Below are 21,722 nucleotides of genomic sequence, written 5' to 3'. Positions count from 1 at the left end.
GAATCTATAGTTCATACAGTATAAAAATCATTATGTCTATGGAGAATCCTCATAATGATAGCTGCATCAACATGTGTGTGTGTGTGTGTGTGTGTGTGTGTGAGGGTTAGGTTTAGGGGTAGGGTTAGGGTTAGGGGATAGAATCTATAGTTCATACAGTATAAAAATCATTATGTCTATGGAGAATCCTCATAATGATAGCTGCATCAACATGTGTGTGTGTGTGTGTGTGTGTGTGTGTGAGGGTTAGGTTTAGGGGTAGGGGTAGGGTTAGGGGATAGATTCTATAGTTTGAACAGTATAAAAATCATTATGTCTATGGAGAGTCCTCATAATGATAGCTGCACCAACATGTGTGTGTGTGTGTGTGAGTGTGTGAGTGTGTGTGTGTGTGTGTGTGTGTGTTTAGGGGTAGGGTTAGGGGTAGGGGTAGGGGATAGAATCTATAGTTTGTACAGTATAAAAATCATTATGTCTATGGAGAGTCCTCATAATGATAGCTGCACCAACATGTGTGTGTGTGTGTGTGAGTGTGTGAGTGTGTGTGTGTGTGTGTGTGTGTGTGTTTAGGTTTAGGGTTAGGGGTAGGGGTAGGGGATAGAATCTATAGTTTGTACAGTATAAAAATCATTATGTCTATGGAGAGTCCTCATAATGATAGCTGCACCAACATGTGTGTGTGTGTGTATGTGATGCGTTTGTGTGATGTGTGTGTTTGTGATGTGTGTGTGTTTGTGTGTGTGTGTGTGTATGTGTTTGTGTGTATGTGATGTGTGTGTGTGATGTGTGTGTTTGTTTGTTTGTGTGTGATGTGTTTGTGTAATGTGTGTGTGATGTGTTTGTGTAATGTGTGTGTTTGTGTGTGATGTGTGTGTATGTGTGTTTGTGTGTATGTGATGTGTTTGTGTGATGCGTGTGTGTTTGTGTGTGATGTGTGTGTGTTGTATGTGTGTGTGATGTGTGTGTGTGTGATGTGTTTGTGTTTGTGTGTGTGTGTGTGATGTGTGTGTTTGTATGTGATGCGTTTGTGTGATGTGTGTGTTTGTGAGGTGTGTATGTGTGTTTGTGATGTGTGTGATGTGTTTGTGTGATGTGTGTGTTTGTTTGTGTGTGTATTTGTGTGAGTGTTTGTGATGTATGTGTGTGTGTTGTATGTGTGTGTGTTTGTGTGTGATGTGTGTGTATTTGTGTGTGTGAGTGTTTGTGATGTGTGTGTTGTATGTGTGTGATGTGTTTGTGTGTGCGTGTGTCTGTGTGTTTGTGTGTATGTGATGCATTTGTGTGATGTGTGTGTTTGTGATGTGTGTGTGTGTGATGTATGTGTGTGTATTTGTGTGTGTGTGTTTGTGATGTGTGTGTGTTTGTGATGTGTGTGTGTGTATGTGAGTATTTGTGATGTGTGTGTGTGTGTGTGTTTGTGTGATGTGTGTGTGTGTGTGTGTGTGTGTGTGTTTGTGTGTATGTGATGCATTTGTGTGATGTGTGTGTGTGTGTGTGTGATGTATGTGTATTTGTGTGTGTGTGTGTTTTTGTGTTTGGTGTGTGTGTCTGTGTATTTGTGTGTATGTGAGTATTTGTGATGTGTGTGTGTTTGTGTGATGTGTGTGTGTGTCTGTGTGTTTGTTTGTATGTGATGCATTTGTGTGATGTGTGTGTTTGTGATGTGTGTGTGTGATGTATGTGTGTGGTGTGTGTATTTGTGTGTGTGTCTGTGTATTTGTGTGTATGTGAGTGTTTGTGATGTGTGTGTGTGTGTTTGTGTGATGTGTGTGTGTTTGTGTGTGTCACTCTTATCAATTGCTTCATGTGGCAATGATTGTCCTAATGCTGAATCGCATGAAGAAGAAACCCTGTCTGCATTCAGTGCTCATTTTACAGATGTGTGTAGGCACTGTGTCTGACTGTTTGATGAGAGAGATAGCTCAGCTGCAATAAACGTGGCGAGTTTAGGAGAATAAATGGTAAAGAATTTATCTGAGACGAATTCATCTGAACAATTAAACAGCAGAGGACTTTTATTCTGTCTCACAAATATTCAAGCCATATATTAGTGAAATCAAATAATCAAAACGTGTCCCGTGGCTACTTCTCCAGTTTCCTATTTTTAACTTGAGTATTAAATCGAAATTACTAAAAAAAAATTATATTGGTTTTGTAAACGATAAAGTCGTTTTTGGTTTTTCAGATTTTGAATTTCAAATTGAATATGAAATGAATGAATGATACATGAATTATGGTCACTTTTGTTTATGTGTTTTCTTGTTTTTCTTTAGTATCTGATCTGTAACCATCTTATTTCCCCTTCCGCCCTTCTGTGTGGCAATTTATTTATACAAACCCTGCCATTAAACAGTTTTTTGGTTTGTTCTAAGCTAAATTAAACAATAATCGTATAAAATAAATATTTAACCAGATAATGCCACCACTGACCAATCACAATTGAGTATTTGTGGAATACTGTACTAAAGACCCTGAACATTTTAATTTCACCATCGCAGCAGACGTTCAAACAGGACATGTTCTTGTGTGTCGACTAATTTAAGATCCGTGTGTTTTTGTTTCCTGCATCACCTGCTTCTGGCTCAAGTAATCCATGCCACGTGCCACATCTGCAGCGAAGTGCAGTAACTGCTGCGATGACAACGTGGACGCGGTGCTGTTAGCGATGGCGAATGCCGGATCCGTTTCCAACACTCGACTCTTACGCAAGAAATCCAGCAGATTTCCATGAGGAGCGAATTCAATGGCCAAATACAGATAACCTGCAATAAAATTGAACAGCCTCAATACACTGGTGTTTCCTGTATGATAGAACAGGTCAATAGACAGTTGTGCAAATACTGTACACTGGATTATATGTTAGAACAGTAAGACAGTGTCCTGTTATTGTCGAGCTCGAGTGATTTGCAGCAGATCAGTGCATGTCTCTGAGTGTTTTTGAAGAGTACCTCTATGTTCACACGCTCCCAGGAGGTTGATGATGTTTGGATGGTGACCCAGTTTACACAAAACCTCCAGCTCCCCAGCAAAGTCTCTGTGATCGTCCTTAGAGGCGTATTCTAACGTTAAGACAAAGAATGATACACAACGAGAGAGACTGAGTGACTGACCACCTTAAAAATGTTCAAAACTGACTAAACGTATATTAGCAACTGTTGATGTTTGCCATATTATGAGCTTTTTACTCATTTAATGTGAGTCTGTGGAAGTACTGTTTGTGTAGGTTTTACAGAAATTATACAAAAACGTTTAAACAATCTTCCTCTGACACAAGATACACAAATATTTTTCCCCTTAAGAATCTTACACATCTTGAGAAGTGCACAATGTGTACATTACATTCTATACTATAACATCAGTAATTACTAGGGATGTCAAACATAGATATATTGATTACTGATCGGCATGTTATTTTATCTATATATTTTTGAGGCATTGATATATTAACATTAGCCAACATTTAAATTAGAAGCCTAATTTGTGCTTTCCAATTGCCGGTAGGAGAGGCTCAGTTGCAGTCCAAACTAGGTTGGTTACGAAGGTTTTTGTACTTCTTCAAAAATGAACAAAGTGACGTTGATGAGTTTGCAGGTAAGTGTATGAAACAGGTGTAATTGTGCAAACTGAACGATTAGAAATGACAACGTTTATTATGAATTATATCTGTATGCAGCAGTATGTTTCATTCAAGCTGTCAAACCACAAAAAGACATCCTTGTAACTGAAAATACATTGTGTAGGCTATAGGAAAAATGCATATACACAATATCTTCCAGTGATGGCTAGAGTAATTAATCCTTGTCCTTTGATAATGATTTGGGTTTTAATGGAAAACTAAGCGAGTTACATTTAGTAGCATTGCAGAATGTGCAGTTGTAGCTCGTCGTCTGTCAGTGGCGGTGTGCATACTGTAATAAAACAGAACTGTTTCGGATTTTAAAAATGTTTAGGGAGCTTAACAAAAGTCAATTTGAGATATATTATGATGATTTTTGTTCATTTTCTTCTTGTCACCTTTCATTCTCTTAATTGCAGCATCCATCCTCAGTCCGTCTTTCTTAATGCGAGCTTTCAACACCTGTCCAAAGTTTCCCTCGCCAATCACGTCCTGAAACTTGATATCGCTCCACTGGAGTGTCGGATAGGCCACAGACTGACTGGAGTTCTGTTGCTCCTTCTGTGTGTTCAGAGAGCTGAAATGCACTGCCGGTTCCTCTCTCTGTCAACACACAAACACTGCTGTTTAAACAGAGAAAATTCAGCTGTTTTATTTGCTGTCTCTGAGAATTAGAAAAGCAGCGAGGCCACTTTTTCTCTCCAGATCTGATTCCAGTGTTGTTTTTTACTCTTTTACAGTATAAGAAAACACAAATCTCTAAGTACACATTATTTTAACATAAATGTATTAAGAAAAACTTTATTGTTAAAGAAGGGTGTAAAGTAACTGAGTAAAAATACTTAAGTATTATAATTAAGTATTCTTTTTTTGGGGATTTGTACTTTAATCAAGTGCAATTTAAACTGAATACTTGTACTTTTAATTAATTACATTTCCAAATAAAATATAGTACTTTTTACTCCTTACAATTTTATTTAAACTTGAAAAGTACTCAATGCATTTTTGCAGATCATTTTCTCTCATCTTACTGGACTGAAGCCGCTTTTTACTGCATCCAATTAACGACAGGCCAGAGGTCATTTCAAATTGAACGTCGCACGTCGGCTGTGTGGAGTTCCGACCATCTGCAGAGGCGGAATTTCGGATGTGATTTGAGCTTCGGATATGTTGAAATATTTGTGAGACTAGACCATATGTGACTGCCCGACTGAATGTGATGTAATCATTTGAAACTACGAGCACGAATGAGAAACACTGACGGTTTTTGTTCTAAACTTTATTCAAAACGCTTGCTACTTCTAGAGATTAGACAGTTATGAAGTCAAACATGATCATTCACATTGCAAATATATATATATATATATATATATATATATATATATATATATATATATATATATATATACATACCGATTAGCCACAACATTAAAAGCACCTGCCTATTATTGTGTAGGTCCCCCTCGTGCCACCAAAACAGCGCCAACCCGCATCTCAGAACAGCATTTAGAGATGATATTCTTCTCAGCACAATTGTACAGAGTGGTTATCTGAGTTACCGTAGACTTTATCAGTTCAAACCAGTCTGGCCATTCTCTGTTGACCTCTCTCATCAACAAGACGTTTCCATCTGCAGAACTGCCGCTCACTGGATGTTTTTTGTTTTTGGCACCATTCGGAGTAAATTCTAGAGACTGTTGTGTGTGAAAATCCCAGAAATACTCAAACCAGCCCATCTGGTACCAACAATCATGCCATGCTCAAAATCACTGAGATTACAACTTTTCCCCATTCTGATGGTTGATGTGAAAATTAACTGAAGCTCCTGACCCGTATCTGCATGATTTTATGCACTGCACTTCTGCCACATGATTGGCTAATTAAATAATTGCATGGATGATTGTTGGTGCCAGATGGGCTGGTTTGATTGGTTGATATGGTTTGAGTATTCTTTTTTCTTTTTTTTTGCAGATTTATATACATACAGTAATGATGAATAAAGGCTTATACAATAGCCAAGTAAATAATAAATAAGATAGCCTATGCTAAATGTCAAAAATGTCTTCCACTAAAAACAACAGTACATGCTGGCTACATAGTTGAAGTTTTATCAAGTATTTTACCTTAGTGTTATATTAGCAAAATTCATAAAATTTCAGGTGTTGGAGCAATTCACCAGTAACGATCAATAACCTTTAATTCAGCCTGGCAAACTCATTCGGTATACACTGTCTGATGCGTGATTAACGGCTATAAATATATATATATATATATTTTTTTTTTTGTTATTAACATTTTTTATTGATTCCAAGACAGACAAGAATAAATTTAACCACAAAATTATACATTAGGAATTGACTTAAAACCCTTTATAACCCCCACCCACCCACCCCCCGCACGCACAAATATCAAATAAGTAAATACCCACATATAAACAGACACACAAATAGTACATAAAAAAAAGACAAAGTTCAACATATAGTGAAAGAAGAAGAAAAAATAAAAATACAAATAAATAAATAAAATTGTCTCCCTCCACTGCTCCCCGCTAGGACCTCTCCAAATGAGACAAATAACTGCCCCATTTTCTGCCATAACTCAACAGGTTCCCCTGCCGTCTGGAAGTCATCTCCTCGAAAGCTGCCACTTTACCCAACTCGGTGCACCACTCACGAAATGAGGGTGCATCAGTTGACTTCCAACCCCTAAGGATTAGCTGTCTGCCAATCATCACACTGGTTAGTACCCAGCTTTTCATATATATATCTCCTATATTCAGGACCCCTCCATCACCCAAAATACAAAGTCTGGGGCAAAATGAAAACTGAGTGTCCAGTACGTCACACACAAAATGCTGGATCTTCAACCAAAATTCCTGAATTTTAATACAACCCCAAAAAACATGGGTTATGTCCCCGTCTTCTGACTGGCATCGCCAGCAGGTGGGTGAGTCTTTAAGACCAATCCTGTACAATCTAGAGGGGGGTCCAATAAAATCTATGTAAAATCTTAAATTGCATGAGGCGAACCCTTGCATCTCTAGATGCAGACTTTATGTTGTTTAGAATCCTAGCCCACACTCCCTCCTCCAATAACAAATTTAAATCTTCCTCCCATAATCTTTTGAGAGAATTTAAAGCTCCGTCCCTAGACTCTGAATTAACAGGGAGTAATACACTGATGCCTCATGACCTTTTCCAAAAGCAGCAATCACCACTTCCAGAGTATCTGCTGCTCTAGGGGGGTGTATGCTACTCCCAAAAATAGAGCAGAGCAGGTGGCGCAGCTGTAAATACTTATAAAATTGAGATCTGGGAATCCCAAAATGTTGAATCAAATTTTCAAAAGACCTCAATACTCCACTCTCATATAGGTCACCAAGTGCATTAACCCCCCTCACAATACAATCTGACCAACAGAAAGGGGACTTATTAATACATAGTTTAGGGTTCTGCCATATGCTCAAGGCAACATTTAAATAAATATCAGAATTAAACACTCTGGACACTTTTGTCCATATCGAGTGCAAATGCAAAATAACGGGGTGCGACTTAACCTCTCCAGCTAGTTTAATCAAAAGGCTTTGCAGTGGCGAGATAGGGGCAAGAACTTCCTTTTCAATACAAAACCAGGGAGGGGCTCTCTCAGGTGGAAGCGACCAATGAACCAAATGTCTAAGACTGAATGCATAATAATAAAACAAAATCTTGGGTAGGCCTAATCCACCTTTGTCAATCGGCCTATGTAATTTACTGATATTTAACCTGGGACATTTACCATTCCAAATAAAGGACTTCGCTGTGCTATCAAATTGCTTGAAATAAGAGAGGTAGCAGGTAGTTGAATTTTGGAATACAAATCATTTTAATAACATTAACCTTCCAAATCATCGATAAGTGTAATGAAGCCCACCTGTCCACATCATTCGAAAACCTTTTTATTAAGGGATCAAAATTAACTCTGACTAAATCAGACAAATTTGCTGGTAATAAAATTCCCAAATACTTAATTCCCTGTTTTTTTCCACTGGAAGGCACCTGGCTGGAAGGCCGTTACTGGACAGTACGCTGTCAAAGCCAAAGCTTCAGATTTAGACCAATTGACTTTGTATCCTGAGAATCTGGAAAAGGAATTAATAATTCTGTGGAGGCAAGGCATAGATCTAGTGGGGTCGGAGACGAATAATAAAATATCATCTGCATAAAGCAGAAGCTTATGCGCCACACCTCCCCCCGTCACCCCTGGAAAATCATCTTCCTTTCTTATCGCAGCTGCTAATGGTTTCAGGGCAAGACAGAACGATAATGGGGAAAGAGGGCAACCCTGCCGGGTGCCCCTATCCCGAGTAAAATAATCTGAAATTAACCCATTTGTTTGTACCACTGCTACAGGGTGTCTATAAAGTAACTTGATCCAACCAATAAATGTACTCCCGAACCCATACATTTCCAAAATCTTAAAAAGATTATCCCATTCTACCATATCAAATGCCTTTTCGGTGTCAAGAGAGATGGCAGCAACCGGAGATTGATTATTCGCTACTGACCACATAATATTGATGAGCCGCCTAATGTTATCAGAAGAGCTGCAGCCCAGAATAAACCCCACCTGATCTATATGTATAAGAGATGTCATAACTTTACTTAATCGATTAGCCAGAATTTTGGACAAAAGTTTTACATCTAAATGGATCAGGGAAATTGAGCGGTAACTTTTACACTCGCTTGGATCTTTGTCCCTTTTTAAGAATCAGACTGATCCGGGCTTGTGTCATGGTTGGCGGAAGCTTTCCGTTCTTTAATGATTCCGTATAAACTTCTAACAAAAGTGGAGCCAATTCTGTAGCAAAAGATTTGAAAAACTCAGAGGAAAAGCTTTAATTACTTCGTCAACCTCCTTCAAGGTTATCTCAGAATCAAGAGAGTTTTTTTGCACAGTCGTCAGTTTAGGGAGATCTAATGGTTCCACAAAGTTCCTAATATCTTCATCAGTGGATGAAGACGTGGAACCATAGAGATCAAGATAGAATTCTTTAAAGGCATTATTAATATCAATAGCTGAGGTAAATATTTCACCACCAGCAGATTTCACTGAGGGAATAATAGAAAGAGACTCTCTCTGCTTTATATATCTAGCCAAAAGCTTCCCTGCTTTGTCCCCCGACTCAAAATATGACTGTATTGCCCTGAATAACCAAAACTCCACTTTCCGTGACAAAATAGTATTATATATATATTTCAATCGGGTAAATTCTCTGAGGCCATCAGACGACATTCGGCGCTTCAGCTCTGCCTCGGCACTTTTAATATTCTCTTCCAACTCCACAAGTTCTCATGCTTTGGATTTTTTAATGAATGAGGCATACTGCATGATCCGACCCCTAAGAACCGGCTTAAGTGCCTCCCAAGCCATGCCCACAGAGGATACTGAGGACCAGATGTCTCCATATAAACATTGATTTCAGTCTTTAACATTTGTTGGAAATCAGGATTTTGCAAAAGGGACACATTAAAGCGCCAACTATATGATTTCTTTTTCTCTATATGTGGCAACACCTTTAAACTCACCAGGGCGTGATCTGAGACTAAAATGTTTCCAATTGAGCAATCAACAACAGATGAAATGAGGGATTTGGATATTAAAAAAAAATCTATTCTAGAATAAATCTTATGGACTGATGTAAAAAATGTATAGTCCCTACCAGATGGGTTCAAAAGTCACCAAATATCCGTAAGACCAAGATTTTTATACATCCTGTGAAGTGTCAGTGTTGCTCTAGGGGGTTTACAGACTTTTGCTTCACTATGATCAAGGACTGAGTCCATCAAAAGATTAAAGTCTCCTCCCAATATTATATCATGAGGGGTGCCAGCGGCTTGCAACATCCCTTCAAGATCTATAAAAAAGCCTCATCAGCGTTAGGTGCGTAAAGATTAGCCAAAATCAAACTTTGCCCTTGAATTTCAACTAACATAATAATTACTCTCCCTAATTTATCTTTAATCTGTTTGAGACATTTGAATTATAGATGTTTATTTATCAATATAATGACTCCCTTGCTCTTACTTGAGCCAGCACTAAAAAAAAACATGCCCACCCCATATCTTCCCAAATTTTTCAGCTTCCTGCGGGGAAAGATGTGTTTCTTGAAGAAACGATATATCATATTTCTTACATTTAAGAACATTCACATTCCAAGTGGAGAGAGACAATCCGCTCATATTAACATTTGACATTGATATAATAAAAAAAAATAAACTGTGTATCAAAAACAAAATTATACAGACCACATTCCCCATTAGTGAAACAATCAACCCCTGAACATCCCCCCGAACAAAACAAACAGAAAAAAGAAAAACGTGCGCATTAAACCCGCGCACGACAGCGCCAACCGGCGACAATCCCTCTAAACTCAAAAGGTCCATGAACACCCATGAACGGATTGCTCAATTTTGCCTCACAAATTTGTGAGGCAAAATTAAATAACAGAAAATACATTGTAAAATAAACCCAGTCAATAGGAAGAATGAACACAAAGGACATGTAGATTAATTCACAGAACTGTCTCAAAGGTGTGATCTTCCACAAAACAAATTCCAGCTGATATAAAACCAATCAGATTCCTCGGACAGACAAACGAATGTTCAGTGAGCCAGCTGTTATGAGTTCAACGGATGACGTATTCATTCTAATGTCCCGTAATAAAAACTCAACAAAACAAACTACAGCCAACAGGAGGAATAAGCACGAAGAATGAACAGATTAATCCACAGCTGTTCCAAAGGAGTGTTATTCAATAGAACAAGCTCCAGCCGCTAGGCAAAGCCAACACAAAAGGAAACAAAATCGGCATCCTGGTTCGCTGGATGGTCGAGTTAATTCACTCGGAGGCCGCATAAACGTATATACCATGACTTACACAATCCATCAATTTTATAAAAGACATCCTTTGTGTGAGCATGTAGATATTTTGCAGTCATCCATAGTGTCCACTCTCAATCTGTCCGGGAACTTCGATGCAAAAGTTTCTTTAAGGAAAAGTGTTATTCACAAAACAAGCTCCAGCCGCTCGGCGGAGCCAACACAAAAAACCTAAAATGTCACCCAGCTTCCTCAAGAGTAAGTATAGTGAGTCAGGCCCACTTACATGAGAAACATCCAATGGTTTACTCGGACATTGATTCAATAAAAGACATTGCCAGATTTGGACATGTAAATACTTTGCGACCGACCTTCGTTTCTATTCTCAGTTTTGCTGGAAACATTAGAGCGAACGAGATCTTTTTCTGATGTAAGAGTTTCTTACATTCCTTGAACCAATCGCGTTTCTCTCTTGTCGAACTCGCAAAGTCCGGGAACAAAAAAATATTATGGTTCTTCCAAGAAAGCTTCCCTTTGCTCCTTGCCTGGCGCAACACAAGATCTTTATCGGATGATCTCAGAAATCTGGCCAGAATCGATCGGGGCCTATCTCCCTCAGCAGATCTGTGAACTGACACTTGTGGCCTGTTATGTCGAGCAGACTCGGGAAAAACTCGTCTAGGAATTTCACCATATCTCTGCCCTCCTCAAGCTCAGGAATTCCAACAATTCAAACGTTATTCTTGCGGCTTCTATTCTCAAGATCTTCAAGCTTTTCAAGGAGATGTTCAAAATCAACTTTGGTCGCAGGTGGATTAGCGGTTAATTCCCTCTCCGAAGATTCCAGAAAATCGATTCATTTTTCAACATCAGTCACTCTTGTGACTAACTCAGAGAATTTTATTTCCATCGCCGTAATCGATCGACATATTACAGCGAGATCCTCCAAGTCAGCAAGAATCTTCGTCAACATCACCGACTTGTTGGACAACTGACGCTGGATTCCTTCTCCCGCCACGCCATCCAAATCGAGTCCCCGGTCTGTCGGCCTGTTGGGGCTTTCATCCTGAACACGTAAGTGTCTTTTAATATCTCCAGAGCCCGAGGATTTTGACTTCTTTGCCATGTTTTGCAACAAAGGGCAAATGTGTAACTGGGTGTATCAAAATTCACCAGATTATAACATGAAAATAATCGAAAATTCAGCAAAGTGCACAGAGCTCGTCGCTCACACATCTGCTCCTTGCATGGCGTCACGTCTGAGTATTTCTGTAACTAACAGTAATTCCACTGAAAGTCTTCAGTAGAAAAGAAACCATTTCACATTTTTTTTGTTTTTTTTTGTTTTGAAAATCAATCAACTTAAATATTGCTGTAATTGGTAATAATTATAATAATTATTATTATTATAATTACATTTTAGAATTTTACTATTCAATAGTCAGGGTTGGGAGGGTTACTTTTGACATTTATTCCACTACAGATTTCAGAATACATGCTGTAAAATGTAATTTGTAACGTATTCCGTTAGATTACTCAAGGTCAGTAACGTATTCTAAATACTTTGTATTACTTCTTCAGCACTGGTAGATTTTTTTTCACTTGTTTTGACTATAAAAACTCTGCCAGTACAGTAAGACAAAATATACATGTTAAAAATACATTCTCTGAAAAACCTAAATATCTTATGCAGTGTTGTTCCCTATCTGTCACTCACTCGACGTTGTGTCGATGTAGTGACACTGGGGGTCACTCTTGGAAGCCCCAAACACCTCTGCTTTTTTGAAAAAAGGCCAGTGAGAATTGGCGAGTGGAATTTGCATGCCATTCCCCCGGACAATAGGGTATAAAAGGAGCTGGTATGCAACCACTCATTCAGATTTTCTCTTCGGAGCCGAGCTGTTCTATTCATTGAAGCTGAATTCATCCACGAAGTTCATTTGCCTCATCTGCTGGATTCCACGGTGCATTTCAGTGGCTTCTCCCCCTCTGCACCCGTGGAGTGCAGAGAATGCCCCTGGGCGCTTCGGCAGAACAACTAAAAGAGTATATTCTAAAAAGAGTATTTTTTTTTCTAAAAGAGCGGCACACAAGGAACGTCTTTTTAAAGATGCCTTTACGTTTGTGTGTTATTCCTGGTTGCGGTCGTTATCTCTCTGCCACTGACGGCCACGATTGCTGTCTTACATGTCTGGGCACTGCCCACGTGGAGACATAGTTCATGGATGGGTCTTGTCCTCATTGCGAGAACATGACCATGGCAATGTTGCGGTCGCGGCTTGCATTCGTAAGAAAGCAAGCCACCCCAGTGGCTCCCCACCTCAGTCCTTTTACCTATGGGTATGAAACCGTGCCGGTTAGCACTGGGGGCGATTTGGGGACCTCACTGGGACCACCTCCGCCGGGTATCCCCCACGGACCTCCCATTCCCCAGCATGCTCGCTTGCCCCGGTCGGGCGCTCGGACAAGATCGCCGGCTCGTCTCAGGGTGAGTTCGACCTCTCGTTCAGAGCCCGGGAAGAAGACGAGTTATCAAGCGCAGCATCGGAGAGTGGGCTCATCCAGTCAGAAGCAGAGGCTTCGACTGGGCTTCCTCCTTCGGGAATGGTCACCCAGTCCCAGGCTGATGCGGAAATGACGGACATGCTTTCCCGGGCGTCCACGAGTGTAGGGCTAGAGTGGAACCCTGCACTCTCCCCAGAACCCTTGCATCTCGACGATTGGTTCATGGGCTCAGGGCGCAGCCCATGGCCGTGCCACGCCCCCATTCCTTTCTTCCCAGAAGTGCATGAGGAGCTGACAAGATTGTGGGAGACACCTTTTACTGCCCGGTCCCGGACTTTCAGCTCCCCCGCTCTCGCTACCCTCGATGGTGGAGCAACCAGGGGGTATTCGGTGATCCCCCTGGTGGATAAGGCACTCGCGGTGCACTTGTGTCCGCAGAGTGCTGCCACCTGGCGCAGGCGCCCGAAACTCCCATCCAGGGCCTGTAGGTTTACATTGTCCCTGACGGCTAAGGCCTACGGTGCCGCTGGACAAGCCGCCTCCACCCTGCATGCTCATGGCTCTCCTGCAGGTACACCAAGCCAAGGCGCTAAAAGAACTGCACGAGGGTTGTTCTGACCCGGGATTGATGCAGGAACTGCGCTCAGCGACCGACCTCACTCTCTGGGTGACGAAGGTCACAGCGCGGTCTCTTGGGCAGGCGATGTCCACCCTGGTGGTCCAGGAGCACCACCTTTGTCTCAAATTGGTTGAGATGCGAGAGGCTGACAAGGCACGGTTCCTTGACGTCCCCATCTCCCAGGTTGGCCTATTCAGCGACACCATCGAGGACTTTGCCCAGCAGTTTCTGTGATGAAGCAGCAGACGGAGGCCATACAACACATCCTGCCCCGGCACGGCTCAAAACCCGCACACCATCTGGTCGTCGCCAAGGGCATCCTCCTGCAACAACACCGTGGCCTGTCCCCGGCGTGGAGCCCAGCACAGGAAGTAGGTGCCACCCGTCTCACAGCTGGCCGCTAAGAACCCGAGGAAGGCTTCGAAGCGCCCCTGAGACGGGAGACCCAGGGGCAAGGAGACCCGCTTCTCTGGAGCTGGTGAGCAGACCACTCCATCCCCCGGTGGAGGGTCGGGAGGAGAATCTTTTGTTTCGTTTTCATTTAATTTCGCCGCATGTCCAAGAGGCTGCGGTACCCAAAAATAAAAATAAAAAGAGCGGTTTTCTTGTTCCCTGGGTTCACCATCGTCACGACCGCCGTCCACCATCCCATCTTTGCAGGTGTGGTGCTCTAGCGGCGGTCCCCCTGCCCATGTGCACCCAGCTGTGGCACAAACACACCAACACATGATTGGGTCCGGTGGACTACGGGGATGAGACTCTTCCTCCCCCCTCCTCGGCCAATCTTATGGTGGGTGGCAGGAGCCAGGTAAGTGCTTCGATGCCCCTGGACTCAGCATGGCCACGGGGCTCGAATCCCCTCGACGTGGCACCTCGAGCTCCGCCCCGCCGCAAGGCCCTACCGCCGGTACGTCTGACATGATCATTCCCTTGGTCCCCCTCACCCGGAATTTGGGCGCATGGCTCGCGCTTTCCAACCCATCGCGATGGCTGACCCGGACCATCTGACTCGGCTACACGATTCAGTTCACCAGGCACCCGCCCAAGTTCAGCGGCATCCGCTTCACCTCGGTGAAGAGCGAGACAGCCGCTACCTTGCATGTGGAGATCACTACACTTCTGCGCAAGGGTGCGATAGAGCCTGTTCCTCCAGCCGAGATGAAGAAAGGGTTCTAAAGCCCTTACTTCATCGTACCGAAGAAAGGCGGTGGGTTGTGACCAATCCTGGACCTGTAAGTACTGAACCTGGCTTTGCACAGTCTCCCGTTCAAGATGCTGATGCAAAAACGCATTCTAGCATGCGTCCGGCATCAAGATCGGTTCGCGGCAGTAGATCTGAAGGACACGTACTTCCACGTCTCAGTCTTACCTCGACACAGACCCTTCCTGCGGTTTGCCTTCGAAGGCTAGGTGTACCAGTACAAGGTCCTCCCCTTCGGCCTGTCCTTGTCCCCTCGCATCTTCACGAAGGTCGCAGAGGCAGCCCTTGCCCCGCTAAGAGAAGTGGGCGTCTGCATCCTCAACTATCTCGATGACTGGCTAATCCTAGCTCACTCTCGAGAGTTGCTGTGCGCACACAGGGACCTCGTGCTCCGGCACCTCATCCGACTGGGGCTTTGGGTCAACTGGGAAAAGAGCAAGCTCTCCCCGTTTCAGAGCATCTCTTTTCTCGGTTTGGAGCTTGACTCAGTCTCAATGACAGCACACCTCATGAATGAGCACACACAGTCGGTGCTGAACTATTTGAAGGCGTTCAGATGGAGAACAGCAGTTCCACTGAAAATGTTTCAGAGGCTCCTGGGGCATAAAGCATCCTCAGTGGTGGCCACACCACTCGGGTTGATGCATATGAGACCGCTTCAGCACTGGCTGCAGACTCGAGTCCCGAGATGGACGACCTTGCATTTCTACGGGCAGGGGTTCCCCTAGAGCAGGTCTCCAGGCACGTTGTGGTTACAATAGACGCCTCCAAGATGGGCTTGGGCACCATATGCAACAGCCACACAGCCGCTGGCTCCTGGATGGCCCGCGGCTGCATTGGCACATCAACTGCCTAGAGTTTTTGGCAGTACTGCTCGCCCTGCGGAGGTTTCAGCCGTTGATCCAGGGCAAGCACATGTTGGTCCGGATGGACAACACAGCGACGGTAGCGTACATCAACCACCAAGGCGGTCTATGCTCCCATTGCATGTCACAACTCACCCACCGCCTCCTCCTCTGGAGTCAGCAGCGCCTCAAGTCGCTATGAGCCACTCACATCCCGGGCAACCTCAACACCATAGCGGACCCACTGGGTCATTGACGCCATCGCGATGGCATATCAGGCTCAGGATGTGCCACCCCCTGCGGGGTTATGATCCCACTCCACCAGGAGTTTGGCGGCTTCCTGGGCCCTGGCCAGTGGTGCCTCTTTGGCAGACATCTGCAGCAGCAGGCTGGGCAACACCCAACACATTTGTGAGGTTCTACAATCTCCGGGTTGAGCCGGTCTCATCCCGTGTATTGGCAGGCACGAGCAGGTAAGTTCTGGGACAGCTGGCCGGGTGTACCGCTTGCGCATATTGCCTTTCCCCTCCATTGAGGTGAAGACGTGTGCTCTTGACTCCCAGTCATGTTCACAGACTGTGATCCCTGGATGACATTCCTCCTTAGCCCTCTGGCAGATGAGTTTGTGGAGAAACTTGCTGACCGGCCTAGTACGTGCGTTAATGAGCCCCTGTACTGAGGTAGGTGCTTTGCATGTGCTGGTTCCCCGAAGGCGACCCCATGTGATATCTTCCGCAAAATCGTTTCTCTGGCGGCAAACTGCGTCTTCCTTGGGCAGAGGCCCCTCTGCCCCCAGTCGCCATGCTCTGTAGAAACTCCTCCCCCATCGAGTAGGACCTACCATGGGACCTCTCCACATGACATACTTCCGACAAGACTCGGTAAGACCATGTGATGTATTCCACTCAAAATACCCCCCCCCCCTTTTTGGGTGGGGTGTGGTTTCCGCGTTGTCTTCCCCTTGGGAGGGACACCCCCCGACATAGACACTTATGGCTCCCAGTCAGTTAACAAATTTCACTCTTTTTGAGGAGAAAAGAGGCCTCGGCTGGGCTAGCCTGTCCCTAGAGTTAGGCAGTCGACTTGTTCCTGATGGACCGTTCGATGCTCATAAGAGCGTTGGGGGAGGTTACGTGACGGCCTGGTGCGCTGGCTACGAGGCTCACAGCAGTCTTCCCGTCACACACCGCCAGTTCACGTAACACAGTTCAACTAGTTGTGGCGTTTTGTACAGGGACCCATAGTGTCACTACATCGACACAACGTTGAGTGAGTGACAGATAGGGAACGTCCTGGTTACTTTCGTAACCTCCGTTCCCTGATGGAGGGAATGAGACGTTGTGTCCCTTTTGCCACAATGCTGAATTACCCGCTGAAATGGCCGGGACCTGGTCTTGGCTCCTCAGCACAAAACCTGAATGAGTGGTTGCATACCAGCTCCTTTTATACCCATATGTCCGGGGGAGTGGCATGCAAATTCCACTCGCCAATTCTCATTGGCCTTTTTTCAAAAAAGCAGAGGTGTTTGGGGCTCCCAAGAGTGACCCCCAGTGTCACTACATCGACACAACGTCTCATTCCCTCCATCAGGGAACGGAGGTTATGAAAGTAACCAGGACGTTTCTAAAACAAGATCAATCAAACTGATCTTGTTTTAAGGATTTTTAGATATTTTTACAGGAAAACAATAAAAAAATTATTATCAAGAATACGATTTTTGCCCTAATATAAAAATATGATCGTGCCTGGTAACATGTGCATGTAAAATGGCTAGAAATAGCATTTTAGCTTAGCGTAAAGCTGACAGTTTACACAAGTTTTATTTCTATTTCTTCTGCTCCAAACTTACTTCAAACTTACTTCTCTGTCTGCTCGTATGAATGTAACACATCATAAGAAAGTGTTTCACCGCTGTTCAAATGCACTTTGGATCACATCATTTATATGTATAAATGTTTTCCATCTGAAAGGACTAAAAATTAAATGAAACAAATGACAATAAAATGCAAAGTAATCTCTTACTTTTTGAATATAACTGTATTCTAATTACCAATGATTGAAATTGTAACTGTAGTGGAATACAGTTACTTATATTTTGTATTTTAAATACGTAATCCTGTTACATGTATTCCGTTACTACACAACACTGTCAGTAGTTTCAGTCATAATTTATTAACTTTAAGACCCTCAGGCTTTTATATTTGCGGTCAGAATTCTCCAGGAAGACCTGTTAGTGTGTGTTTGTAGGCTAGTTCACAGTAGTTTAATTTGCTTCTTATTCAAAATCTGGTGAAATGCTCCTGAGTTCTGTGCGTGCTATTATTGTGTTATCAGAGCAGCTCACATTCACTGAAATGCACTGCGCATGCAACCTATACATTTGTGATTCACAAAGCTATCTTTTGTCTTCAGACTTTAAATAAAATTGCATTACTTGAGTCATATGGACTACTTTAATAGTGCTTTATTGTTCTTTTATGTCATTTTTTGGGCTTAACGGTAATGACCATGATTAACACACTGTATCGGGACTTGGATCGTCAGACTGATACCTGATCCAGAAAAACAACGTCAATATATCGGATCGATGCATCCCTACTGAAAATACAGAGTTCAAACACAAGTCTGAAGAGCAAATGCTGAGTAAACTCATGATTAATATAATAACACACACACCGTGATATTGTGAAAGGCCTGCTCTATGCGTCTCTGGTAGGTGGCTCTCTTGAGCTGCAGTACGATGCAGAATGCCAGCAGAATTGTGATGCACGTCATTCCAGCAGAACACAGTATAGCATAGAAGAGCATGTTGCCATGACCCCTGAACCCAAATAACTCTGAAACATACACAACACAAACAACATGATGATACACACCACAACATAAACAAGATATTACACAGCCTAAAACTGTTTGAATTCACTTGTGTTGAAAAGAGTTTGTCTGGTCAGATTTGTTATAACAGTGAATATTCCTATATATATTCCCTTGCAGAGGGCGTGTGACATTCCCAGCGTATGTATGTGTACTTTATGTTCAAGACAGAGAAATAGATTAAGTGTTTTCAATGGCAGTTATCATGAAAACTCAGACCTTATAGTGGATTTGGCTCTAATTGGTCAGGGGTGATGAATCCACATAAAAATTGTTTTAATTTAACTCTTCTTCACTGTGTAATTTGAAATCTATGTGAAGTCCACAAGACTGCAAAGGTACACACTTGATGCACACTTTTGAGAGAACCCTACTTCACAGCAGTCTACAACTCAGCAGCCCATGCAACATAAGTTCTTGACCAATCATCGATAGACAGGAGTTTCGTGGCAAAGAAAAATATGGCAGAGAACAAGATATTCAAGTGTGAGTTTATAATACAGTACATTCCTTTACCCAGTACCAAACATCTTACTTCACATTTCACTAAGTATTTAGGCTTGCCCAAGAGCACGTTCTAATAACTGATACACCTTCATGAACTGTTTAAGAGCTCACATTATGTTTTGTGGAGGACAACATGAGCCATTTAGGAAAGGACATTTATTAACTTATTTAAAGGGATTGCATTACTGAAGTGTATAAATGTTTCTAATAAAACAAAACCTGTTCTGAGATCTGATTGCGGCTCATTGTAGGATTCGTTTTTTTGAGCTGTTTAAGATAGATTTTCTGAGTTCTGAAGTAACTATGTCAATCAGTTTATTTCTCATAAGAAACGGTTTTAGCTCATAACATTAAAACACAGCTACTGACGTGAGCTCTCCTGCGGCGTCAAGGTCTTGAGACTGAACTGCGGTCTCTCTGCGCTCTCTCCCATGTTGTTGATGGTCCAGATCTCCAGCTGGTAGGTGGTTTCGGCTCTCAGACCCCTTAGCTGGAACTGCATGTTGGTCTGCTCCACCTGCACGCCGAGCTCCACCTGCTGGCTGTAATCAGACCGCCCCATCTGCTCGTAACGAATGATCACTCTGGAGATGGAGTGACCTTCGACAATTGACCAGGTGATGATGGCGGAGGAGTCACTAATGTTGCAGGTGGAGACATTATCAGGAGGGGGTGGAAGCTCTGATGGAGAGAGACGTAAAGATACTTTTCAGAGCAGATAGAGATTCGGCCAGGATAAAAACACCAGCAGAAAAGCTCACCAGCATCACAGGTTTTGGATACTGGACACCATCATTGTGTGCTTGTGTCCCCATCAGGCTTCTAAACTAGCTGAACAAGCAAAAATTCCTTCCTCAACCAGCTTCACTAAAAAGACCAAGCTGGTCAACCAGCCTTGTCAGCTAAGTTTTGCGTAATCAGCACTTACCAGCAGAAACCAGCATGGAAATTCACAGTGGTCTGAGCTGGTGATTTTAAGCAGGGAAGTCCAGGAGTCCAAAGTTAGGGTGTGTTTGTAGTTGTAAGGATACTTGAGTAACAATACCAATTGCAACATCTAGCCATTAGCTTGAAGATATAAAATGTAAGTCCTTACGGTCACTCAGTGTCCAGGCAGTGACTGTGCGACACGGCTGTCCTGTGGAGCTGGTGGCCATCTTCACCTTACACTGGTATTTGTTTCTGGGTTTGAGCTTGTTTAGATGAAGGCCAGAAGAGTTAGACGCGAGCTTGAAGCTCCACACAATTTCTGATGAATCGTCCTGCTGACACTCGATCTCATAACCCCAGTTCTCTTCAGTCTGAGTCGAGTCCCATGACAGAGCCAGCTCGGTCTGACTGACTGGTGTTAGTTTCATTCCCATCGGCAACTCTGAGAACTCAAGACATGTTATTATCTGTCCATATGATATGATCAGTGTTATGATGTGATTGCTTGAGCGTTCTTACTAAGCATCTGTGTGGAGAAAGTCGCTTCAGGTCCAGGTTTGCCTGTTCCGCCTGCTCCACGGCGACTCAGCTGCACAAATGTGGTGTACTGGGTCATGGGTGACAGATTGTCCAACCTCACCAGAGATCCGCTTGCTGTTAAACACACATGGACATCAGAATTATTCTCTTATTTACTCAAGGAATCTAACTGTCCTATTTTCCAAAAATAGTGCTACAGTTCTGTGTTCTCCTGTGGCTCAGCTGGTAGAGTGTGGCGCTAGCAACATCAAGGACATAGGTTCAAATTCCCGGGAACACACATACTCATAAAATGCATCTTTAGAATGCATTCTACTTCACTTTAGATGGAGCATCTGCAAAATGAATAAATGAAATAACTTTTCACATATTGAGGTCCTGTTCACCCGGGAAGACATGAATGAACTTCATCAACATGATGAGCGCTTCATAAGACACAGATATGTTCATGATAAGGTGTGTTAAGATTAGTTCTGGAGGCGACTTGATGAAAACAATTGAACAAAATATAAATAAGCAAAAGACTTTTTCTATTTTGTTAAATATATCATCCTTCCTTTTGTTCTATCAGTAACAAAACATTTAGCTTGTAGAAGATCCCCCACCATGAGGTGGAACAGCACAAACATGAGATGAGGTCAGTGATTCATTTCCCCCTGTGTGAAATAAAAGAGCCCTTTCAGAACGATGACCTCACCCGCATTGTTCTGACTAATCATAATACGTTATGTATTATCAGAAATATGTTTAGCTCATCAGATTTCTATCACTTCTTTTTAATCTACTGCACAATGGGAATATTTATTAAGCTTCGTAGTTTGTCCAGAGCAGGAAGTCACCTATGACCTCTGATATAAAATATTCCAGCTGTTTTTGAAGTATTTTTAGATTTTAATCTACTGACAGCATGAATTATCTTTCTTAGAAAACACTTTGTCAAAACAAATGTAGGCACATTTAAAGAACAGTTACCCTCTATGGATTTCCATGTGGATGCGCTGGCTTGTTTATAGATGACCTTGACTGAGGTGAGAGGTCCATCTCCTGTGTACAGATCTGCATTCACCAGCACCAGCAGATGGTACAGGCCGCTGTCCTTCAGAAGAGGAGGATTGTGCGGTTTTGGTGGAACTGTAACAACCATCAAGTGATAATTGATTACTGATCTACAAATCAAGTCAGCTGATGCAATTTCCTGTGAAGTTGTTGTTTCTGCATCAGTAT

At 42.8% G+C, this 21,722-nt stretch overlaps 1 protein-coding gene across 1 annotated transcript in view; it reads right to left on the bottom strand.

Moving 5' to 3' along the window:
* tek (TEK tyrosine kinase, endothelial) overlaps positions 1-21,722 on the bottom strand; it is a 55,592-nt gene that overhangs the window by 8,135 nt on the left and 25,735 nt on the right. Inside the window, exons 10-17 of the mRNA XM_051667271.1 lie at positions 21,471-21,629; positions 20,478-20,612; positions 20,125-20,400; positions 19,398-19,709; positions 18,324-18,484; positions 4,015-4,219; positions 2,949-3,059; positions 2,572-2,762 (exon numbers count right to left, since the gene is read on the bottom strand). Coding sequence (XP_051523231.1) covers positions 2,572-2,762; positions 2,949-3,059; positions 4,015-4,219; positions 18,324-18,484; positions 19,398-19,709; positions 20,125-20,400; positions 20,478-20,612; positions 21,471-21,629 — 1,550 coding nt within the window. The remainder of the gene's footprint in view (positions 1-2,571; positions 2,763-2,948; positions 3,060-4,014; positions 4,220-18,323; positions 18,485-19,397; positions 19,710-20,124; positions 20,401-20,477; positions 20,613-21,470; positions 21,630-21,722) is intronic.

This window comes from Myxocyprinus asiaticus, chromosome 3 (genome assembly GCF_019703515.2).
Source record: "Myxocyprinus asiaticus isolate MX2 ecotype Aquarium Trade chromosome 3, UBuf_Myxa_2, whole genome shotgun sequence".
Classification (NCBI taxonomy): domain Eukaryota; kingdom Metazoa; phylum Chordata; class Actinopteri; order Cypriniformes; family Catostomidae; genus Myxocyprinus; species Myxocyprinus asiaticus.
The sequence above is the reverse complement of the archived record's forward strand: the minus strand, read 5'-3'. Positions and strand labels throughout refer to the sequence as shown.